Source organism: Centrocercus urophasianus, unplaced genomic scaffold (genome assembly GCF_019232065.1).
Source record: "Centrocercus urophasianus isolate 14NV4802_14NV808 unplaced genomic scaffold, USGS_Curo_1.0 seq_14, whole genome shotgun sequence".
Lineage (NCBI taxonomy): Eukaryota > Metazoa > Chordata > Aves > Galliformes > Phasianidae > Centrocercus > Centrocercus urophasianus.
In genome coordinates, this window is record NW_024884586.1 from 9998142 (window position 1) to 10024318 (window position 26177).

A 26177-nucleotide genomic window follows, 5' to 3' on the forward strand; every position below is an offset into this window, starting at 1 on the left:
CAGAGACTTCTAAGGCATTTTTGCCTCACTTTCTTAATATCGCTGATACATCCTGAACTGCCCAGTGCTCTGTGATGTTAAACACCGGAAAAGTTCTCTTAGAGAGGTGATTGATTCCCCGTGCCTGTCAGTCACAGAACTGTAAGGGCTGGAAGGGACCCCTGTATATTACCCAGTCCAATCCCCTGCTAAAGCATGTTCCTTATAGCAGGTTGCACAGAAAAGTGTCCAGGTGAGTCCTAAATATCTCCAGAGAATGAGGCTCCACAATCTCTGTGGACAGCCTGTCCCAGTGCTCTCAGTGATCATGAGGTATTTGGATAATGGCCTTAATTATATACTTCAACTTCTGGTTAGTTCTCAGGCAGTTGCACTGCCTCCAGTTGCACTGGATGATCTCTTTAGGTCCCTTCCAACTGAGCTATTCTGTTCTATTCTATTCTCTGTTCTGCTCTGCTCAAGTATTCTACTGACATCAGTGTGGTCTTGCACTGTCATATGATACAATGTGTTCTTTCATAATAACAGATCTTATCTTCTCCCTCCCCCCCCCTCCCCAAATACATTAGAGTATGACACAACAGCTGCAGTGCAAAGAGATTTGCTGAATAGAAAGAGTGATACCATCTCTTTTTCTGACACACCATACTACGCCCTTTTCGGCTAGAAGAGTTGATTATGCCCTGTTTTGGTGACAACTGCACCCACAAGCTCTGGGAAGATGTCTTAACTCCTTGAAGAAACAGTGGAACCACATGTAAGCATTCTCACAGTAACTTCTCCCTTTTAGCTTCCTAAATTCTTTGCAAAACCCTGCAATATTCTCATTTATTTCATTCTAATCATTTGTCAAAGCACCAGGTCACCACTTTAAACATTCTTGTCATATTTTGATCTTAATCAGACCAGAAGTTCTCTGTCTGTAATTCAGTGCTGAAGAGGCACTAAGCATGTGCCTCTACATGTCTGAACAAAAACATAAGAGTATCAACACGAAGGAGAAGCATCCTGATGTGATGGAAATTCAAAACCTATTTGAGCCAAGCTATGCATACTGGGTTGCAAAAACAGGGGAAGAAACAAACATGAATAAAATGTACAAAATATACATCTTTTGTGGCATGGTGGGAGCTGTCACTAAATGTTACAAATGGGGAAGGACAGCTCACAGTGTACCCAGTCTAAAATTTTTTCAAGTTTCTCTCCAAATCATGCAACACAACAAAGGATACAGACATCCTTTGAACACAGTGCTTCCTAGGGTACATTAGCATGGAATAAATTCCACGTCTGCTAGTAGAACAAGTAGAAGATAAACTGAAAAAGAAGTCAAACACAAAATTAAGAGATAATTGTAATCACGTTTAAAGACACTGCATAATAGAACAGATTTTGTAACATTAATGGGGATGTGATTTTTCTTACCAGCCCACTCTTTCACATCTCAAACTTTACGATGCATGACAGCAATTACTCTGCTACTACAGCAGAATGTAGACATAATGATCACATACAACCTCTACTTGAACCTCTCTGTAAAATTAAGTGCATGTTTACTTACTCCAGGACATACGAGACAAATCTGCACCAGGGGTGGATCAGGCTGGACATCAGAAAAAAATGTACTTACTACGAGGGTGGCAAAACACTAAACCAGTGTTTCCTAGAGAGCTGCTGATGCCCCATGCCTGCCAGCGTTCAGAAGGCATTTGGGCAATGCTCTCATTAATACGCTTTAACCTGAAGTGATCAGGTGGCTGGACTCGATCATCTTTGAAGGTCCCTTCCCAATGAGCTATCCTGTCCCGTCCTATCCCATCCCCACAGGAAGTGTTCCACTTAGTAGAACTACAAGTCAGAAACTCAGGAACTGAACTCTTTCTCTTTCTAAATAACTTTACCTTGCGGTGTCCTTTTCCATTTCAGTAGTAGCTGTTTTTCAGACTCAAACATCCAAAAATCAGAGAACTGAGTATTTCTAACTCAGTAATCAGAAAAATTGAGGACAGGATTAAAGTTATTCCCAGATCCTTACATAATTTATACGATGCCCCACTCTGGTAACTCCTCTCCTTCCTCCTCTCCGCTACATATACAAATGTTCATGCTTGTTTTAGTATTAGGAGAGGATTTCTCTCTATTTTCCCCAGCTGAACAAATACTTAGGATTAGATATAGTGAGTCTAAGCCTAACTGTCTAACTTAAATTATCTTCCTACATTAAGAGATTAGGCTCCCTCTGGCCAATCCAATTGGATACACAGTTCAAGTGGGCGACTGTTTTAGCAGGCCATAGATAACCCCATACAGATTACTACACCAACTCAAAATTTGGACCCTTTTATCCTCTTCATCAGGACTCTGGCATCCCATTCTCACCCCCCTAGAGTCAAAAGTGCAGACCAAACTGATTATCTCCACAGCAAGAGAATCCCTATTTCCTTCTACTCGATAGAATCTATGCAAAGCAGCAGAGAGATGAGTTACAACTGTTTCAAAGGATACACTGTCATCCATACATGCCATCCAAAGCATCAGAGAGAGGGGCTGAAATCTCATAGAAAGTCTTGGTCTTTCTTGGCAGTCATTTATCACAGCACAGCTGAAATGCTCTCTCATCATCAAGTTCTGCCCATTTGAAGGTAGACCTGGAAAATTCTCTGCTGATTTCACCTTCACACTGCCAGTCTGTAAGGGAGAGAGTGATTGATACTGCACAGTTCTTAATTTCTTAGTCCTTGGGTTTCAGAAATGGGTTTTATATGTGTTTTATAACCACTACTCCTTTTTTAACCTTCTGGAAAGGAAAACAAAGGAAGTGGCATTCTTTGTATACAAGCCACCGCAGTTTCTCTCTCTTTTTATTTTTTTCTATAAAGGACAAGAACTGTAAATTTCAAGAGAAAAAGCACAGTGCTAATAATCCAGTAAATATTTCCTATGCATGGAGCTTATGGACTCTCCATACTCTGCATTGACTCACAGATATCATTTATGGAAAGCTTTATCAATGTTAGTAGTTGGAGAAAACTGATTACTACAATTAAACCCACAAGATAAAGATCCATCCTGCCTTCCCATCTGAGATATACCAGCAGGTACCAACAAGTCACATCAAACAGCAGATGAAAACACATTACATAAGGCTGTAATTTATCATCATGAGGAGTCACTTCTACAAGAAAGACATAACATGTGCTTCTTTCACCTGACCTCATGAAAGGTGCTTCCTTTCTTTAAGTGTGAGAGTAAAAGCAGTATTTCTTTGCATCTACTGGGCTCCTACAAAAGACAGCTGATAATTACATTGTTATTCAACAGAACTTAAATGTACATATCTACATACTTTTAAATATTTGGAGAACAATGCTGGAAAAAATCACCCCAAAATTTGCTTGGTTCTTTTTCTTTTTTTCCCCTCTCATGAGCTCAACATTCCATTCCTGTGATTTACCTAATATCCCTCCCTCTTCATTTTGAACTAATAGCTCTGAAGACTGGGGAACCTACAGTTCACGCATCATCTAGAAGAGGTTTCCCTCACAGTATACAAAAGCCCTGGCATTTGTTTTTCACCACTGATAGATAATTCCTTATCTGATGGGTTCTAGGTCTGCCTCTTAGAGGCACATCACAGCAGTAGCTCACAGACATCACTGCACTCCCCCAGTTCTTCCCCTCTTTCTCCTTTCAGGTGGTATCAGGCAGCAGCACTGTTCCTCTTAACATATCATTAATGAAGTCCTCATTTAGGATTTTATTCTCCCCTTGGAAACCTATTACATTCTTTCTCAGCCTCTGAATTCCTGTGCGATTTCAGACAGATCATGTCAGTAGGGAAAACCTCAGTGTACATATCTACTCTAAACGAATGAGCTCACTTGAGTGGGGCTGAGCTCATGTGACACTTTCAGATAATTCAAGCACTGAAAACAGCATAGCTACATAACATTTTCCTGGGCTAACTGATTCAGTATCACAACACCACACATACAAGTATTGGAATAAAAAGGTAATAATTTCCAACACCAGAGGGTGCTCAAGCCATACATGTGTGACATTGAATGAGCAGGCTGAGTAAAAGAAGGGTGAGGATAATTTGAGCAGCTTCTTTGCTCTGTTTGTGAATGACTAGTAAAGAAATAAAATGATCTGAAAGTAAAATGGTGGAAAAATGTGACTACAAAATCGTAACAGATGAACACGTGCCATGTCTCCAAAAAGGGTAAGTTGAGCACTGGAATAATTCAGACACAAATTAATTTACTGAATTAGCTTAATATATGCACAATATCAATGATTTATTTATTCTCTCTCTGTAATCACTTAAGAAAGATGGACAGCCTAACTTAAATCTAGAGATGATAATCTTTTATCGTGGACCAGGGAACCTAGACAACAGCTTAAGCTAAATGCCTAGCTTATAAGGTTAGGCAAGATGAATCTTATTTAACAAGTCCTTCATTACTATGATTGATAATAACTCTTTTTTTTTTTTTGAGCAGCCACTGCAGAAGTCTGAGGCTATGGGAAAAGCAGAAGCACTTGAGATCTACTCAGAATTTTTCCTCATTCTACTCAGCGAACAACTTACTTCTTCATCTTTGCTTTTATAAATGAAATTGCAGAGATCTGTAAGGGACTGTACTTTCACATCTAACCACAACAGATTTCAGAAACAAAGTCGAAAGAAGCAAGTGAAACAGGAGATCAAACAAACATGTGGAGAATTACCCTCTCACCATTACCATGTGCACTCACTGCACCTCAACTTTAATAATGGATCTGCATCATCCTTTTTTATCCTCTCTAGGGGAAAAAACAATTAAAACCATGGTCAGCTATTCAACCAATCTCAATTGAAAATTGGTGCATTGCACACTTAGAGTTGTCTTACAAAATCCCAAACACCCACTCATTCTGGGAGAACAATTTTCAGTCACTTTTTTTTTTTTTTTTTTTTTTGAGGGAAATGAGGGGGAGCAAAGTAGGGCAATATAATTTATTCTATCAATTTGGAACAAGGATCAAGATTAAAAGGGAGGATCTATATTTTGTAGCTGGACTGGTTTCTTGCACAACCTGTACCTAGCACCTACTAAGTTACCTCACTGCAGTCTTGCATGTGAGGTGACTGGTTCCACATTGCATCACAACTCATCCTTTATTTTTGGATATTCCTCCTCTGCTTCCCTGCTAATTGAAAAGAAGCAGAAACAGGAAGTTAATGGTAACCATTTTGTTAGCCAAACCACACAAATCATTACCACTTGCCAAACCGAACTTCTCAGGTTAACAGAGAAGTCTGGCATGTAATTGCATTTGGTAATATAATATAGAATAATATATTGATACTCATATTTGTACAGATGACATTGCACTCAGGATATGCTGACTTACTTCATATAGCCAGGCCCACAAGCACAGCTAGCTCTGGAAATTGCATGAGTTTGCTAAATGCAATGCCATTATAAAGCATGCTATAATTTCGACATTTAAAGACATAAATCACAGACAAATCACCTCATCTGTGCCTTCGAATATATCTAACAATAATCAACAACTGTTTTGAAAACCTCTTAGTGAGGAAATAATCACATAATTACAATTCCTTTACATTAAAATTTAAAGGTCCAACATGCAAGGAGCAGACAATATTCATTAATCCAAAATGAGTGCTGTTCAGTGGTTAAACACAGTGAATGCTGGTCTGCAGTAGCTGTAATATAGCAACAAGGTTATTGCACCAGAAACATCTTCCTATAGGGGCAGGAAGTGGTCACACATTGCTAGTTATGCTCTGGGACAAAACAAACAGTTTTACTTTATTCAATTAAACTTAAGGTTTCCTACATCCTACTTAACTGTTATCAAAGGTTCTTAGCTTTCCAAACAACTTTTAATGATCTTCTGGAAAAAAAAGGAAAAAAAAAGATACACACACACACACACACACACACACAAAAGAGAATATATAAAATTTAAATAAGTATTTGTATGAATAAATGTAATTGAAGATTGCAAAGTCATTTTCGGTCTCATTTAGTTTGCTTATTTCAGAATACACGACGTGTTTTTTTGTTTTTACTCATCTGGTACTGTCTCCAACCATAACCTGCCATTTCCTCTTTCACTTTCTGTTCTATCCCATTTCCATTCATCCTTTCCAGGCCTAATTATCTTCATGAAGCCTTTCACAAAGCCTGAAATTTCACAGATGAGGTAGGCAAAGAATAGCAATCCTCTTCCAAAGGGAATTAGATCATCTTGGAGTTAATATTAAGGAGGATCACGTTGCCCCTGTGGTTTGTGGACAATTTTTAATCCACAGAGCGTAGTTCAGGAATGCCAGATAATTCTTTTAGTTCAGAGAAAGCAGGGAAGGCAGGTTTGAATGAGGCAACAAGAGGACTGGAGCTGCACATAAAGGAAATTTTTTTCTGAGATGTTCAGGACAGGTACCTTGTGACCTGGAAAATCTATAGCTCTCTCCATATGAACACATCCAAGAGCACAAATACAGCCTGAGTCTGGATAAATGACACAGGAAATGTCCAGTCATGCACTGACTTGCTGTAGCCTAATCTTCCTGAAGGGCACACCCAGTGCACAGATCCAAACGAGAGTGCTGGCAAAACCCAGAAGGCTGTCAATCTAAATGGCTGCTCCCTTACAGTTTGGAAAGCTGTTGTTGCCCATTGGATACAGGTTGAAACCATCCACCTGTCACAAAGACTCTGTCGACAGTACATTCTTCAGAAGCTGCATTTTCTTTCAAATCCAGGCTCACCCTATAAGCACTGTGTTCTAAAGTCTGTTCCTCAGGTATACTGCGGTCCACCTGAAGCATTAACTTTGGGAGGAAATTGACTGCATTTTAACAATGCTTACTAGGTGCATTGCACCAATCCAGCATGATGGATATTAATGGATAACATGCAAGTATTGCAGTTTACCTCTTTTACTTGCTCCTAATCCCAATCAGACAAGTAGTACCCTTGGACAATGCCTGTGGGATATTTCTGAAAATCTAAACAGACTACTATTATTTCATCCTAGCCCTGGGCAGTTCTAGTTGCTTGCATACAAATTGCTCAAAGGTAATAAACCCAAGGAAGGAGTGATGATGCTAGACAAACAAAGCACTACAACACACTGGCTGACCCAGTGCTGCGAGTGCTGTCTTTTGGACATTAAACACGAAGCTTGACAGCAACTGGAATTATACATGGCTAATCTGGATCTTGAAACATGACCTTCTACATATCAAGATCTCCCAGTGTCCTTGGACAAAAAGCTGCAGGCGACATAATGGAATTAATTTCATAATGCAGTTCCCTTTGTAGGAGGCATACAATGGCTTTGTGAGCTGCAGACTGAGGCAAAAGAATGAACTTCATTAGCTTAGGCTATTGGAGTGTGTCCCAACCACTACTGGGATGTCAAAGGATATAACACAGAGAAAGAAGATGCAAGCTGCATAGCACCACATCCCTTCTGGCCATGGGATGAAATTAGACATAACCTAATCAGGGAGGAGATGAAAAATATCTGCTGCTTCTAATGTGTCGGCATTTAGCCCATGATAGGCACCTCTAGGTTTGTTGTTGTTGCTGTATTTCCTGTGGATGTATTTTCAGTGCTGGTATCAGCACTTGCTATTCTATCATGAGCTGTGCAGTTCTGGGTATTTTTCTTACCATTCCAGCTTTCAACAGTCACAAAAATGAGTATAATCCTCATTTGTGAATAATAAATAAATTATAAATAAATCCTGTATTTGTGAATAGAACAGAAGAAGGAAGGGAAAGAGGTGTGATACATTTTGCTTCAGCTTACTCAGATGATGTTGATGTTTTTTTCCTCAGTGTGTAAGAGAAACTCAGAAGTCATCGACACCTGAGAGATGGCTTTTGGGACAAGGATATTTGGAATGCATGGAGCTCTGGCTAGGGTTGGTTGAGGAGTCAACTGAGTTAATGAGTTAGCATTAAGAACGGACCCACAAAGGTAACATTTTAGTGGGTGCATGCTAGAGGTTGCCTGATCAGAAAGAAAAAACAAGTGGATGAGGCCCTCTAGGGACAGATGGGAACAGACTCGTATTTACAGGCCCTGATGCTCATGAGGAACTTCAACTATTACCTACTGGAGGGGGCCAGCATCATGCTCTGACAGCCATGAGGGCAAACCACACTTTAAGGTGCATTACACACAGCACGGCTGGGCTGCTCAAAGGTGGTGATCCTCCCAGTATATTTAGCATTGGTAAAACTTCATCTTGAATATTGTGTGCAGTTCTGAGTTCCACAACACAACAAGGATGTTAAAGTTCTTGAAAGCATCCAGAGGAGGTCAATAAAGCTGTGACAGGACTGGAGGCACTGCTGTGAGGAAGGGCTGAGGGCACCTGGGCTGTCCAGTCTGAAGGTGACCTCCCTGCTCTCTGCAGCTCCTGAGGAGGGGACACAGAGAGAGGTGCCAGGCTCTGCTGCTGGGAACTGATGGCAGAATGGAATCATCCAAAGCGCACAGGGGAGGGTCAGGCTGAACATCAGGAAACATTTCTTCCTCATGGGGCAGCTCAAATGCTGGACAGGCTTCCTAGTGAGGTGGTGGTGCCTCACGTCCAGTGTTCAAGAAACACTTGGGCAATGATCTCACTTACACACTTTAACTTTTGATTATCCCTGATGTGATCAGGTGGTTGGACTTGGTGATCTTTGCAGGTTTCTTCCAACTGAACTACTCTATTCAATTCTCTCTTATTTTTATGGTCACAACATTTTATATTCTCAGCAGTGCAAAATCACATTCTATCTTTGCCCTGGCTGAACAACACTGTCTGGAATTGAGAGTTTCCTGAATGATAACTGAAGCCTGGAAGTCCAAGGATATGCAAGCTATGTTGTGAAAACAGCTCTTCTAGCCTTAGCAGCAAACACAGAGGAATTCATACAAAAGAAAACAAACTCATCTATTTCTAGAAGTAAGTGCATGACATTACCACAAGGAGGCAAACTGGCATTATTTTTCCTGAAGCTTTCTCTTGGTACAAAATGGATCCACAGCATTCCAAATTACTCCATTCCCAAAAACAGATAATACATTTAGAAAAATCTCTCCTGTGGAATTCATGTTGGGGTCATCCACATATTCTGATGCTTCAACAAGTAAAAAGGTTATGTGAACATTCAACAAAGTCATGACATAGTCCATCTTAGAAGAAAGATAAAGAAGAGGAAGCGGTCTACAATGTATGTAATAACCTCATAACTAAATACCTCACTCAAAGCTATGTCTCCCCACTTTTCAATGAATTCCTTCCCACACTGAAAACCTAAGTCCTTTGCACTCTAGCAAGACTGTCATTGTGCAACAAAAACATATCAAGACTGAAAATTGAGTACCAATTGAGTACAGCATGCTGTAGATCATCAATTAAATATTTAATCCAATGGAAAGAGCATAATCAGTCCTGATGAATGTACCATGATACATTTTATCACTTAGGAAACAAAGATGATTCACAGCAACAAGCCATGTCCATCTTTATGTTATCTGCAGCAAACCTATGCAACTAAATATACTCAAGTAAAATGATGTGAACTCTACTCTGACCTTCTCAATTCTTGCCACATTCTGACCAAATTCTTAAAGATCTCTCAACTTCCTTTCATTATTTTCTTCCTGTACCAGTCAATTTGAAACTCAGACAACTCTTCCTGAACAAAAGAGATTACAGATTTCTATTTTAGTATGTACATGAGCTAGAGACCTGGAGCACTCAGGTTTTGCTTCCATTTTCAGATGGGAATAATGCCAAAGGTGTCACACAGTGACCAAAAGAAGCCAGGTTGAGCCCTCTTCTCTAATTAGTTCAAATATTCATCTCTGAAGTTCTCTAACCTGTTTCACATCTCTACGGCAATTTGCTTTCACAACAGGTCCAATGGCACAAGAAATTCAAACTCAGTTCCCTTTTCCAGCACAGTCTTATAGAAGAAGATGATTCAGCTCATATGTAGTCAAGTCTTTTGACGCAGACGTCAAGACTTCTATAATCTCCTATAATGGAGATTATATGATGAAGTATTTTCCCAAAAGGATTGTGAAGATCAATACGTGAAAAAGAGACATGGAGTGTTCAGGTACTGCTGTCAGGGAATTACACGAAACTATGAATTACTGCTTAATTTTTCTCTTTACCTTTAGAGTTCTTACGTTTAAAAACATTCGTATATTGAGAAATCAAAGTCTGTACTCTTAAGTACAAAACAGAGTAACAGTTTTCTGATTTACTTTTACTATACTCATTACTGATTTAATTGAGCTAATCATCCTCATAAATGAGAATGTCAGACTGCCTTCCATGAAAGTGACAACTGTATCTTGGTGTCTGATTAGAGGAAACCTCTGATTGTCCTGCTACAGGTTTTATTTAAAAATCCATGCAACCTTGCTCTGTACCAAGGGTAGCTGTACCAGTGAGAAACAAAAGAAATTAAATCACTGTCAGCAGACCAGAGCAAGAAGAGCTCAAGACATGCTCCGCTTCATTCAATAAAGAGTAACAGCACGCTCATGGAAGAAAATGAAATACCCTAAATAAACAAGGCCAGAACACATCAAACTTTCTTTTAAGAAGAGTAGAGGGAAAAGGAAATAACAAGATCCCTGATGTGGATACAGAAAAGTTATGCCACTACAGACCAAGGAAGCGTAACTGAGGGAACCAATCAATCAAAAACCCTAGTGAGAAACAAGGAACTGCTTCAGCAGTAGAAACGAGTCTGACTTTCTCTCTCCTTTTGCAAAAAGCAAGTGTGTGGAGAACTTTTCAAACTGGATGAAGATGTCAGCATAAGGGGGCTGCAATGGATGTTGACTAAAGCCTGAATGGCATCATGACTTAAGGAAAAGTTCTTGCATAGCTCCTGGAAGAGCCAGCTGCTTAGATTTGTTGCCATTCTCTCTGCTACTCTTGGCATATTTTTAATAGAATTGCAAGAAATTAGCTGAGATCTCTGCTGCACATAACACTCCAGGTGTACTTGTAAGAAATAACAGATTTTCATAGAGAAGAACAGTTAACAGAAACAGTCTGACTGTTTGAATCCTGTCAGTATAGTTGATATCCCATTATTATTTACATCAAATCAACTTACAGTGAGAAAAAAAGGTCATCAAAATAACAAGACTAACAACTGACAAGAGTAGCCCAGAGGTAAATCCATCCATAGGATGTCATTAGCAAGAGATGAAGGTGGCAAGATAATTTACACAGATTGTATTTATAGCCACTATATAACTGACTTGGGCCATTCAGATTTTGAACTGGTAAGCGTAGCAAGGGTACAAATTAACAATCCACACAGAAAAATGGAATGGTTAAAATAAAAAGACAGTTTTTTAGTGACAAAGTATTTTTGAATACTTTATAAGTAGCTTAAACGAGAAACTCATGCCCATGATACTGAGAATTGAAAGGATTCAAGCAGGATAAAAGAGCTGAGATTTTTCATGAGAGGCAGGTTCATTGGTCCTTCAGAGAGAACACATTTTATAAGGTTGGTCAAACCATTCATCAAAATAAAAGGAACAAATTATCTGAGTAACTGAGAAGTACTTTTTCTAATATATTATTACAACATTGCTGAATTTCATCTCATTCCAGAGAGCAAAGAGGGCAGAATAGAAGCACATACTGCTTGTAATTAGAAGTCACCAAGCTTCAAATTCCCACCATTGGCGAGCTGACGGCTCCAACAAGAAGTGCTGTGGTCTAAAGGTGAGACAAGGAGACAAGAAGGTGAGAAGCAAAAGAGCAAGACTTGACTTAGAAGAGAGGTGCAGAATTAGAAGTGAATGGGTAGCTGAGATAAGGCTTTCGTCACGATGAGTACAAGTCCTAGCAGAAGTAAGTCAGCTTATAATGACGGATAAAGTGCAACTTTAAAAGCTTTCTCATAGGGTATCTTCATCAAGAGATAGGCCTCAGCAAACACTGCTGTTTCCTCGTGTGGTATAATCTCAGTAACATCAGCTTGTAACAAAGAGTAATAGAAGTTGATGATGGTGGCAAATGAGTTTATAGGTGAAAAAACGTTAATCTTCAGAAAAGTTGCTAGAAACATAACAAAACAATTAAGCCAGTTGACAAAGACCAATGAGCTTCCCAGTTTTAGAAAACCTCATCATAACTCCTGCAAAACCTGAGCTAACCATGAGGCTCCGTGCTTCATTAGCCCTAGGCACTGTGGATAAAAAAAAAAGTGCACTCAGATCTCAGTTGCAACAGTGTATCAATCCAGATGTAATCATTAGGGATCAACAGATATTTCCGTATGTTGAAATCTTGGCTGTTAGCTCCCGCACTAATGTCATTACAAACAGCTGATGCTTGTAGAACGATACATAAGCTCTCCAATATATTATAACATTCAATTATTGGATTAAAAAAAAAAAAGGTACATTAGAATGTTGTATGGAAATGCTAGAAGTTAAAGAAGAGCAACTGCTCAGCGCTAATGAAATCAGCCTTTGTATTTTAAGGTCATTACTATGGTATGCCACCAGTAAAGCAAAACTTCACTGCAAGATTGAAGATGCGAAGCTACCACTGCAAGATTCAGATCTCCGTTTTCATTGTGCAGCATTGTAGTGCTTCACTGCACCATGTTTAATACCCAAAGCAGCTAGAGCTGCAGAAAAGAGAAACTTCAGCCATAGTTGAGGTTAGCCTTCAGCTACTAGTCATTAGAAATGTTTTTTTTTTCATAACCCCAATCAAAAACTTACACATTGATCAGATTTTCTGTTTATCCTCTAGTATTTCTTCTACTATTACACATGCTACTAGTTCTGTCCTTAATATAACTTACTTATTAAACAGAGACAACAACCTGTTAATGCTGTCAGAACAGAGTAATGTTACATTCTGAGTGAGCCATGGTAGGAAAGGCAGGATTTTATCTGACTATTGCTAACAGAACACCAGACGAGAGGGAATGAATGGTCTCAAATTGCACCAGGATGGATATTAGGAAAAAATTCTTTTCTGAAAGAGTGGTTGGGCACTGGAATGGGCTGCTCAGGGAGGTGGCAGAGTCATCATCCCTCAGGATCCATGGAGGTGTGGTACCGAGGGATGTGGTTTAGTGGGCAGTATTGGTGGTAGGTGAACAGTTGGACCAGATGGCCTTAGAGGTCTTTTCCAATCTTGGTGATTCTATGATTCTACGGCAGCCAGAACCGCTACTCAGTTCGGTAAATGGAGGCCTAAACCAGATAACTGAACTCAAGACTAAGCACAGTAATGATCTCAAAGTTCAAATAACATTGAGACCAAGGAAGGAAACAGTAGGCCATGGCTCAGTTTTGCGAGACTAAGATGGTTGTTATGCAGGCGTCAGTTTGCCAAACCACAGCTTTTCCTGTTTGGTTCAGTTTTATTTAAAGTATTGCTGATGATGCAAAGAAGCGACTACAGGGGTCACGAAAGCCAAGAAAAGTAAAAACGAAGCAGAAGTGAAAAATTAACTGAATGAGTAGCAACTCAGGGACTCAAGGGGCAATTACTTATGTGAAGTGGGGTTATAAGGCCACGTGGAATAAAAGCAGGGAGAATGAAGACAATTGCTCGACAGGACTGGGGATCTACGTATTTCAAGGGACTGCAGCAGCTGGCATTTCTCCACCCAACTAATGACTATGTGGCCATGATATTCATTGGCATTGCTGAGCATATGCTGCTTTGCCTAGCAGTATTCTGATCCTGGGCATTTACCGTGTGCATTAGGCTAATGATAATTGCTGTGGACTCCTAAATTTTGTACAACCCTGCTTGCAAATATGCCTGCACAGCAAATAAAATTCATATATAATGCTTAGGCTTACTAAGTACAGATATTGCTAGACAATGTAAAATTCTCCAACCTAATGCAAAACCCGTGAGGCTGAGATGTCAGCAACGGACCTGCATGCTTCCAATCCACCAACTTTATTTCCTGTGTTATGCAATATATCTCAGACACAACTAATTGAAAGTCGAGTACTTCTGTGTAGCTCTAAGGATTAAGCAGCAGAAACTTAAATCGAATTTAATTAGAAGCTTTTTGTCTTTCATTTTTATTTCACAGATCTAAAATAAGTACCAAGTACACTTACTTTATCATAACACAACTTTAAACCTGCCAGGAGGCAAATAGTAAGGTCAGCCCACATTGTTACAAAACCAGCAGACCAAAGAAAGCTGTAAAAGATGCTGCACATATACTTTCTTTTTTTGCTGTAATGCTGCTTACAACTTCGAAGTATTTTGTCTTGCTTTTACCAACAGTGTCGTCTTTAGTACTAAACAGGAAACAAATACTAATAAACTAATTTGTAGTATATAAGGCTGGAAAGTGAAAAATTAATAAATCATGCACAGTTCAAAATACAAGACAGGCTCCCTTTATTATTATTATTTTTAATACATACACCAGCTTCATCCTAGCCCTTTTCACTCTCATCTACTCTTGTAAAAAAAAAAACCATAACTCACTGTTAATTCAAGTTTCCCTGAGATCTGAGTACAGAACAAGACAACTTCCTCTGAGGACTGAGAGGGTAACTTGTCTTCTCTTAGGCACAGCCAGACTCCAAGTTATGATTATTGTATTTCTCTGGTCAATAAGAGTTTGTTCTGCAGATGGCCAGGGTGAGAAGCCCTCATAACTGAGAATCCAAGAAATTCTATGTAACAGTAAGCTATAGTAAGAGTCACAACTTGAAAAGACCAATATGCTACACTCATTGCTAACATTTTCTGTCGTAATAAATCCTTAATTATAATCACAGTCTTATGGCCAGCCCTCATTCTGCCAAGGATCCCTAAACAACCTGCCTGTCTTTTGCAGTGCTGGGTGACAGCATGGCTGAGCAGAACCAAATATATCTTCAAGAACTGTGAGAGGGACACGGCCTTCCCTCCTTCCCATCTCTCAAGAGAAGTATGGCTCTAAGATGCTACAAGAGAATATATTCTGCTCCTCTCTCTGCCATGACCTTCATAAAAGCATCCAAGAGAGAAAGAACATGGACGAGAGACTGAACATGAGCCAGCAGTGCGCTCTGGCAGCTCGAAAGGCAAATGGGATCCTGGGCTCCATCAGGAGAGGGGTGGTCAGCAGGGACAGGGAGGTGATTGTCCCTCTCTACTCGGCTCTTGTGAGGCCCCATCTGGAGTACTGTGTCCAGGTGTGGAGCCCTCAGTACAAGAAAGACATTGAGATTTTGGAAAGGGTCCAGAGGAGGGTGACTAAGATGATCAGGGGGCTGGAGCACCTCCCCTATGAGGACAGGCTGAGGGAGTTGGGCTTGTTCAGCCTGGAGAAGAGAAGGCTGCGGGGTGACCTCATTGCAGCCTATCAATACCTGAAGGGAACCTACACCCACGAGGGGAGTAAACTCTTCAAAAGGGCTGACAACAGCAGGACTAGGGGAAATGGATCCAAGTTGAAGGAGGGAAGATTTAGGTTGGATGTTAGGGGGAAGTTCTTTACAAGGAGAGTGGTTAGGCCCTGGAACGGGCTGCCCAGGGAGGTTGTGGATGCCCCGTCCTTGGACGTGTTTAAGGCCAGGTTGGACGGGGTCCTGGGCAACCTGATCTGAATGTGTGTGTTTGGTGGCCCTGCTAGGCAGGGGGGTTGGAACTACATGATCCTTGAGGTCCCTTCCAACCCGGGTGATTCTGTGATCCCTTAAAGGAAAAGTACCATCTTATGCTGTTCAGGCACAACAGAATATTTTAACAGGAATTCACCCTTTAAGTAAATTTTTTTATGCACAACTTTGTGCAGGGAATGACAGAGGGAGAAAGCTCTCCAAAGAGAAAGAAACACAATTTACAATCTTTAAACAATTACACACAAGCAATGGAAGACTGACTTTTACCTCACTAGCTGCCAGCTATCACAGCTTCTAACAGAAGGTTTATTTACTTCTTGTTGTTTTTTCAAAGTTGGGAAGGACAGTCAAAAGAAGTGAATTAATATATAAGGATTAGAAAACATCTTAAGAATCTCTCTTCATTTTCACACACCCACAGCTTGCAGCTTTATTCATAGGGTTAGGAAGCTTACATCATTCCATGGATTGAGCAAATATTGTATGCTGCAACATCAAACTTTTAGCTCGTGTGCCACAGCTGACATTTAAAGCTATTAAATGAGCATTTTTATGATTGGTACATGTCTGCTTTCCTTTGCTCATTCATGTGCGTGGCTGATCTATAGCAGCATTTCTGATTCAGTAAATTGGAGCTTCATAATGGTGTGCTGAAATACTACATAAGACATACCAGCAGGCTCCAATGTAAGGAAAGATGCAACATTCTCTAATTGGTTAACTCTGCTCATCCTGGCAAAACAGGGATAAAAGAAGGAATCTTAGTTTGAAATCACTTTTTTTTTTTTTTTTTTTTTTTTTTTTTTTTTTTTTAATGAGCTATCTCTCCAGGTAAGCTGCTACTCTGATATTGTAGCTAAGAATGTGCATTCTCTCAACACGTGGGAAGGAAAAATCATGCAGAAACAAAGGATTAATTATTTTTTCATATATATTACCATTGTGATTTTTTTTTTCCTAGTGGTGTGCATAACTCTAGTGCCCATTTCAATAAATGTTGAAAAATATAAGAAATCCTCCCTCAGCTTTACAAGGACCCACAGCCTATTCACATCTATTGTAACCAGACAGAGTTGCTCAGGCTATTTTATAATTCAAGACAAACAGAAGCAAGACTAGCACTCATTATTGTGAGATTTCAAAGGTCCTAATCAGTCAGTGGGAGTGGAATGAGTAACTTCTGAAAGATACCCTTTAAATCAGTGTTAATAACAGTCTAATTTGACAGAACTGCTATTAGTTTCTTTCCCAATTGTTAAGTCACTACACAGTCTGTGCATGTCTTACATGATCCCAAGTTACCTGACTGATGTATACACATGTAGGGCAAAGCTGCACCACATTTACTTTAGAACTGGGAACCTAAATTAAATTTCTAGAGAATATATTCAACGGATTAAAAGTTTAAACAGCTAAGAACATGTAATGATCACGGAAAGACCTCCTTTAACTACAGGATCACTGCAAAACCTGAAGGAAACACTCAAAATCAGTACAGCAAGGGTAAAGCTGTACATTATGCTTGATATTATGTAGTACTGAGAGATAAAGGCATGTAAAATAATCTATCACACAACAAGCTGTAAAATATTTACATTTAAATGCAAAGTTGCTAGTAGAACTGCCATAGGAAAACATCTACATTTATTAGATAGACTTTTCAGAGTGCCTAGTACAACCTAGTACAAACGCCTTTGCAGACAGCCCTAAAGATACAGGTAATTGAAGCTTTAACCTGTCTGTAGACACTGATATAACAGGCTGTATGCCCATGTAATCAAGACCCAGTTTCATACTGACTGGCGTACAGCTGGCATGCACAGCGCTAGTTACAAAAAAATGAAATTATGAGTCACAGGGAAAATTACAGTCGCACAGATTTCTGAGTGTGGCAAGCCTTGTAGAGTATACAGGCTTATTTGCATAATTAGCTTGTGCTTACACAACGTTCTCCATACTGTGCTGGCTTAAAACAGCATGTATCAGCACATCATTATTTATTGGCACAAGGGCAGCAATTAAACAGGCCCTGTCGCTGTCGCACAGCAGAGCTCAGCGCTGCCCTCCGCTCCCTGTGAGGAGCTGCTGTGAGGCCTCCCCTCAGCTCCTCTGCTCTGGGCTGAGCACACCAGGCACCTCAGCCGCTCCTCACACCTTGCCCTCCAGACCTTTCACCGCCTTCATAGCCCTGCTCTGGATGCCCTCTGACAGTTTTATGTCCTCCTGGCAGTGTGGCACTCACATGGCATGCAGTGCTGGAGGCGAGGCCCTGCAAAGCAGAGCGGGACAAGCCCTCCCCTCACCCAGCGGCAGTGCTGGGCCTGGCGCATCCCCTTTGGCAGCCAGGGCACGCTGTTGGCTCACATCAACTTGCCACCAGCCAGAACAACAGAGCCCTTTCTGTGGGGCTGCTCTCCAGCCCCTGCATCAGTGAACGCTGTCTCTAATACAGCTCAAAAATGGGGATAGAAGTAATCTGAGACACCTTAAATGAGAGGCCACCTGCCACTCTTGAATTCAATTTTGCACCCATAGTATAGCCTCCATAGAGAGAGGAACGTGTTGCTATCCAATCTGTAGGCGGTAAGAATAGTGGTGGCTTGAATCATTGCTGCTATGGAAAAAACTGAATCTAGACAATCGTACTGCCATAGCAACTGTGTGTTGGTGTACTGACACAACCATTACGTTATGAAAGAGTGAAGAAATACCTCTTCCATCTCACTTTTAGAAAGAAAATAAACATAAACCTTCTCTGAAAAGCACAGTCCAGCCAGTATGTCAAGTTTGTTACAAGCATGCCTATGGATCAGACTTCTTGGGCAACACGGCAGACAGGAAAAACTAAGATCCACCCTCAAATGGATGATAAGAGGAAAATTGCTGAGGCAGATCTCTACATGCACAGAAGTGTAACTCAGCAATTGAAGAGCGTTGGAATAACAGCAGAACACACCTACTGAGCCAGGTGTAGTCAACACCTTAAGAAAAGATACTTCAGGTGGCAAGCTGAAATATATTCACCTGTGTCATCAGATTTATTGCAGAGATTGTCTATTTCTTGTTGATTGCCCCATAACGGATATTCATTCTATTTTGTGACTTCTTTCATAAAGTTGTCTTCCAGCCAATTATTTAAGAATTTATGAAATAACACTGAACAATACCCACAATTTCTTGCAAGACTGGGGGGGAGAAGAGAGGAATCAGTGAACAAGTCTTACACAGGAATAATTTAATAATCTTTGTTGGAAAGAGTGCAGGGTTTTTGACTATGTTTTTGTCTCTAAAGTATCTGTACTCTCCGAAGTTTTCATTATTCAGAAAGGCTTGCCTTGAAACAAGCCTTTTTCTTTAGCAACAGGCTGAGTAACTGAATTGAATGTACATACAATGACCAGCTTAAGGCAAATGAATTTTGAGAACACAAACACAGTTGGTAGACAAACTGGACAATAACAAGGCTTTTAATTCCCTTTTTTTCAAATAAAATTAAACTTTGAATTCCTGTGAGAATAGAGACATCGGGTTGCTGTTTAATAGGAAGCACAGCGCATACTCTGCACAACACTGTATTCACGCAAGTAGAACTCAATTCTGAACAACTGATGACACTTTTGTTTTGCTTTGCAGTTCTTGCTGCCTTCCTTACTGTTAGGGCCTTCCGAAGCTTGGTACTTGTTGACTGTGTCACAGGGCGGCCATTTGTGCCACCCTGTGAGGGAAAGGACCCTCTGACACCTGTGGTAAGCTGACAATTTTGGTGTACCTGTGTAAGAAAAAACACTACTAACAGAATCTTAGTATAAACTCCTAAAGAAAGCAATATCATGTGAACAGTTTCCCTGATTTCCTTCTTTCTTCCATGCATTCCTGATTATACATGTTGTCTTTTAGGGAGCATTACTGTTGCTAAGAGCTCTAATGCCAACTAAAGTGGCTTGCTAAGCTCTCATCAAGGGTTACACCAAACCCTTGAAGTTTCTGAACCATGTTAGAACAAGACAAAGGTAAATCAGTTTCATGTATGTTAATAACCTTTACGAAACAGATAAAGAGGTAAATCAATATTCACATAGAGCAGCACACTGTTAGATCAGCTAAAGAGGCAAAAACATCTTGATTTAAATGAGGTTGCAAAAAACTGACTGAATAAATTACTACAGTCAAACAAATAGAATGCTGGCTAAATGGGACAAAGAATCAGATTGATTCATGAGGCTGACATCAGAAAGAACTACTTTGTGTTAGTCTTGTCTTCAGGGAATTTCAGCAGAAATCAAGATCTAATCACCACAGCTTTCATGTCCCATTGGTTAAAAAATAAAAAATAGTAAAAGCATCACCAGAATCCTTAATACCAGAACAATAGTGCAGGTAATGAAACACCTGCATTCATCTTAAGAAAGTACTATCACTTAAATACTCCTTATAAAAATATTTCTACTCCTGCACGAAGTTGTGGCTAACTAACCTTTGAGTTGGGAGCACAGAATTATTTTAGATTGTAGTAGTTAGAAAAGGCTTTCAAAGCACATTCTAACTAGCTTTTGAACAACAGTGCTTTTTAATCATAACCTTTTTCAATGATATGTATCAGCAATTATTGGGAAATAACCAAAATAATGTTACTAGGCCTGCACATACACACATAAGTTATAAATAAAGCCAACGTTCTTAAAACAGAATAATTAATAAAATACAAAAAGCAAGAAGAAAATTAAGTCCAAAATTCTTCTTAGGATCTTTACCTTATGAATTTGATAATATTTGTTACTTGGAAGAGGACTGCTGTTGTCTGAAATTTGTAATGCCTGTAATTTAATCATCAGTGGGTTGCAGATATGTCTGGTTGTCCACAATAATTTTTCCCTTTAAGGTCTTCCCCTTTTTCCTTCCCTGAGCGGTTTGCCCACTGAAAGCCAAGGGCATAGAATTCTGGGTGTGAATGACAGAGGAAAAGAATCACTTTTCTTCCACTTGGTCTTTGCTTTTATGGGCAAATTGTATACTCAGCACTGCAGACTACATTCATAGTTTCAGGACATTTAGGTGAATATAATACAATTCAGGTTTTGCTAGTAAGGCTCAACTGTATCCTACTGAACTAAATTTGTTATGATTCATATTAGAAAATGTTATAATTAAATCAAGATCAGCCACATTAATCAGAGGTCATATACTCTTCCTAAGGAGACCTACTATGCCTTGTAGTCATTATGCTTTCCGCTAGAAGCAGCTTTGCAGAACCTTAAGTAGGAGGGGCTAGGTCCTTCCCCTTCCTCTTGGAGGGGCCAAACAGCTTACAGGTACAAAACCTGTAAGAGTTAGTTCTTTGGGATGCTGAAATGGAGGAAAAAAAATTTGTAAAGGCCAGAGAGGACTGCATGGAATTACAGAATTAGGTATGATTTAATTGTTTTTCAGGATACAGGGATGGAGCCACAAATGTATTCAGTTACCTCATGGCTCATGTATGTAAATACTCATATGTCCTTGAAATCACTGGAAGGTATTTAGAGGGAAAATAATACATGTAAAAGTCAACAAACGTAATAGAACCCTATAAACCCTTGTGATCTGAACCCACCCCCCAATGCCTACATTTCCAAGGCTCGTTCAAAGTAGATCTACTGAAGCTAAGAATTTTAAAGCTAATCTAACATCAGCAAAGACACATAACACATCAAATCAGAAAGCTAATCAGACAGTACACAATAAAATATATATATTTATACATATAAATTATACATACTATACAGACTTTTTGGACCATATTCAAATTAGGTCTTAGAGAAGTAAAATGGAGCATCCAGTTATCTACTTCCCCATGCATTTCACGAACAGCACGAGTGATAACACTTCAGTTAACTAGTAAGAGAAAGTGGTGCACATACGATCACTAGACACGACAACATACTGCAGGCCATCTTGCTCTTTGCATACTTACCAATCTTGGAATATCCCATGAAGATCCTCCCATCCTAATGTGTTCTGACTTCCTGCAGTCTGCTTTATCTAATTCCATTTTCACTGAGCCATTAAGCCAAAAATGCTAAGAATCGCCATTTAAACTTTCCCCATAATAAAGGAGTTGAGGTGTTTTATGCCCCACCTACACAGTAAATTGATCCAGCTGATTCAAGAGCTACGACTCCCAAATTTAAAGGCCCGGTTTGTCACGGCTCTGAATACTGAGTTTGAGAGCAGCAAAAAATAGAGATATCGTGGTTCAGAACAATGAAAAAAAAATATCTTTAATCCACTTCCCCACCCATCATTCTTACTGCAATTAGCTTCACCCAGTTCCCAAGTTCCTATGTCAGAAGCCACAAACACTCTGCTGATCTGTGCTGACTCTTTGCAGCAGCAGTTGTCTGGCGAAGAAATTCCCTTCAAGAGCTGCCAGCATCTATCCATGCAGATAGGCTTCAAGCCAGTGTTCCCCTGACTCTTTCAGTGAGCTGCAAGAACAGAAAGTTAAAACATCATTTATGAGGAGACACTATTCAGCTTCCATTACAGAAAGAGTGCTTCTACATATCTTAATTGATACTTACTTCAAAATATCTACAAAAGCTCTGAGTAAAGTCTTGCTTTTATACTCAATGCCGTGCTTATCACAAAGGGCTTTCACCAAAGGAGCTGCTTTCCAGTAGTTGTGTCGAGGCATTGTGGGGAAAAGGCTGCAGAATTCAATGGCACACAGTTATTGAAAGGCTTGGCTTGCAAAATGCCCTGTACCCATTGTTCAAATTACTTCCCAATCATCCCCCAGAATGAGAGCAAAAGATCTTCTGATGAATGTAGTTTTATTTGAGATAACACAGCCTTTCTCACTTCTAAGTGCCCATTATTATCACACTTCTCCCCATAGTCATACTCACTGGTGCTCAATTTGGAAGTTCAAGTGCCCGGTGAACCAGTCATTGAAAAAAGATTGGTTCACATTACATGTTGCATGAAGCTGGGAGGAAAAAAGACAATGATTTAGATTTTATTTTTCTGGAAGTCTAGATAATTACACCTTAACAATCACCTTTGTCTAGCATAAAAGACAACTTTTAGTGTCAGAGATTATTGCCTTAATTGACCTGAAGAATTAAACAAAGTCTAGCTTCTTGGAATAGAGGTCAATTTGGCTAGATTTTGCCTTAGGAAGAATAGTTTTTTTCACTGATGTGCACGCAGGCCTGACTGATACTATGGGATGACAGGACCATAGTGTATAACTGAGAACTGCAGGCCCATTGCTTCCAGAAGAAAGAGGATTCTCACCTGAGTAGATACCCAGTCATTGTTCTTGTCATAATCAATGTGCATTGGAATGTGGTTCATCTGCGAGACCCAAATAAACCATGTACTCTCTAGGTACCTGACCAGATAAACATAGAAGCACACTTAATGTATCTAATTGCATCCAAACTTGCCATTAAAGCAGACATTTTGACATCTGACACAAAAAAAGGGCTGTGCAGGGAGTAGGGGCTGAGAGCTTTTCAGTGGCAGTTACCAAGACTCAAAAAAGTAATGGTCTTAAAATATCTATCTATCTACCCAGCCTCTTGTAAGACTTATCTTACAGAGCACACTTGTAAAATTCAGCATTTTCTATTCCATTCCTTTGCCTCTTAAATTTTGGGGGAATTGCCTCCTAACTTTCTTTTGAGCCACAAAATCTGTCATTGCAGAGGTCCTTGAGCAGCCTCCTTCCACCCCCAACTTGTAATGATTTTCTTGGCTCACTACTTATTTATGAGCAAACTTTCATTTTGTAAAGTCTGACCAGTATGAGTTGTACAACTATTTTAGTTATTTCCATTGACACTCGATATTGTTTACCAATATTAGTCATGGGGACTTTGAGTATGCTGTGTGTTACCTGGACATCCAGTAGTACACCATGAAATTGTTAAATCCCATTAAAGGAATATACATGAGGCAGACTCGGACGTTGTAAGACACCACCAGTAACAGTTCCTGTCAAAAAAAAGAAAAAGAAGAAGATGATGCCTTTTTTGAAGATATCCCTCATTTCCTCTTCTTCACGTTATTTCAGCATAACAGATATTCTTCCTATGATCTCTTACTTATCAAGTGTGAGCTCCATGCAATCATTCAGCCTCCTGTGTGTATCCCTGAAATATTCTCAGAGCACTAACTTTAAAATCATTAACTAAACATATGTAATCCCACTCTGTATAGGTCCCTTACTTTTCTGTTAGCTTTTATCTACCTGCTGTGATGTTAAAAGTCATCTCCTGACAAATTCACTCTGGACTTGTTGAGATAAGCATTCCTACTGCAGCAGCCTAAAAAAAACCCTTTTTTATTCCAAACATCATGGTCACCTTGGTTGAAATTTGACATAGCCACCTGGAAATGCTAGGGGTCAGCCTTAGTAGGCAGCTAAGCACTACACAGCTCCTCGCTCACTTCCCCATCCCTGAGAGATGGGAGAAGAGGAAAGGAAGAGTAAAAGCAAGAAATTTTGTGGGTCAAGATATAAACTGCGTAATAACTGGACATGGAAGATGGAAAAAAAAATACACAGTGAAGCAAGAGATGCAAAAGCAATCACTCACCTCCTCCCAAAGGTTGAAGTAGACTGATGTCCAGCCAGTTCCCAAGCAAAAGATGACTAATCTCCCTAAATCTCTTTTTTCCCCTTGTTATTGCTGAGCATGACATTTTATGGCATGAATAGCTCTTTGGTTAGTTTGGGACATCTGCCTGGTTGCATCCCCTCCTCTCACACTCTTGCACTAATCACTGACAGAAGGCAGAGTGAGAAACAGAGGTCTTGATGCTGCACAGAAGCTGTTTAGCCATAGCTAAAAGTGTGGTGACAGCACTGGTTTACTCACAAATCTAAAACAGCACTGTATGAGCTGCCATGAGGAAAATTAAATCCAACCTATCCACAGACAGTACAAGTGGTTACATTTTTGAAAGATTTCTAGACAGTGTAATCGGTGCTTACCAACCACTTTTTCTTCCTGATTGCAAAGTAGAATGTGGACAGCTGGAAGAAGGGTATAAGTGCAAGTGGGGCCAATACTGCAGGAAAGAATGAAAACAGAGAGATGTTTATAACTTTGCTGCAATATAAATCTTTCAGAAATATTCTCCTCTGCAGTGAGAGGAAAACTTGCTGGTTTCCATTTGCAGTAGCTTTCATGTGCCCACATAATCTGTTCATTTCACTTCAGCACCCTTCATTTCTTTCCCATTTAATTTTCTTTCCCATCCCTTACACCTGAATAACACTTATGTTGTTACCAACCATCACGTAGTAGGGGAAGTTCCTCCTCACGTGAAGAAATGTCCCTAATTTTAGAGATTTTAGGATCTCCCTAGTGTTGTGATTGTCTCTGAAGCTGTGATTTCAATGGGAAAAATCTTTAAACCTACTACTTTGGGAAGGAGATGAAGTTGGAGTTCTGTGGGGATGTACCTACAGCATTATAGGAAAGCAGAGATACTCACAGCTGAAATACTTATGCTGGTAATTGTAAGGCATGAACTTCTTCTTCTTTTTTCCAAGCTGAAAAAAAAAAAGAACACTGTAATGATCTAGTTGGAGAACTGAGATCCTTCATAAATGCTTATTCTTATCTAATGAACACATCAAGAACTACCTATTAAATCTCTTTAATCCAAAAGCAGGCACTGAAGGTCTGAAGCAGTGGAAAGAAATATCTTATTTGAGCCTCCGTATCAAGATATCAATATGTATTGATGCCAGAACACAACAGTTTCTGTGGAGAGTTCCAAAACTCATAGTAGGGTACAAAAATACACAAAAATAACAAAAAAACCCAAAAGGCATTTGAATTTTGCAGGGGAAGATTCCAGTGGTAGCAATGATATTCAGTGTAATCATGTTCAGACATTCACCACAGAGTGCTTAAATCATCTGCGCTTGGGGAGGAAGAGGTTATTCAGGTGAAGAGTGAAAACTGAGACAGGAAACAGTGGGTGATGGAGGCAGGATGCGTCTGCTGAGAAAACTGCGCCTAAATTTCTGTATCAGATGAGCTATGGGCTGAAGACATCCAACAAAATGAAACCACTGAAATGCTTTCTGCCCATCCACAGTGCATCTGACTCATTTCTGTTAAAAGATAGACTCTAGATACTGCACGCTCAAGTTGATGCTATCAGACATCTTTCAGAAGGTCACTGTCTAGATGCTCTCATGTTGCAGCTAACAGTTTGCTATTAATAAATACTTTGTATAAACTCTCTTCCCAAGAGTCTTCCTGAGACAGCAGAGCTGGAATTTTCCACATGCATTGTAAAGATTTCATTGCTTATTACCCTCTAATGGAGAGTGACGCATTATTTAAAGAGAATGCTTATCTAAGCAAGAGGTCATTTCTTCATTCCATGAGTAAACTGAATTGCTGATGAAAGAAAAGGCAGGAGATCTTACCTACCCTGAAACCTGAAATCCTGGGAAAGAGGGGGAGCTGTGATTATGGATTTATTTTTATGAGATT

The 26177-nt window shown here is 39.8% G+C and overlaps 1 protein-coding gene across 1 annotated transcript in view; it reads right to left on the reverse strand.

Annotated features, from left to right (window-relative positions):
* Positions 1 to 18980: 18980 nt before the first annotated feature.
* The window catches only part of LOC122157789 (acyl-CoA (8-3)-desaturase-like), a 12676-nt gene continuing 5479 nt past the window's right edge, over positions 18981 to 26177 (reverse strand). Inside the window, exons 6-12 of the mRNA XM_042813905.1 lie at positions 25162 to 25219; positions 24656 to 24732; positions 23555 to 23652; positions 22951 to 23047; positions 22560 to 22639; positions 22233 to 22358; positions 18981 to 22136 (exon numbers count right to left, since the gene is read on the reverse strand). Of these exons, the coding sequence (XP_042669839.1) occupies positions 22085 to 22136; positions 22233 to 22358; positions 22560 to 22639; positions 22951 to 23047; positions 23555 to 23652; positions 24656 to 24732; positions 25162 to 25219 (588 nt within the window). The 3' untranslated portion in view covers positions 18981 to 22084. The remainder of the gene's footprint in view (positions 22137 to 22232; positions 22359 to 22559; positions 22640 to 22950; positions 23048 to 23554; positions 23653 to 24655; positions 24733 to 25161; positions 25220 to 26177) is intronic.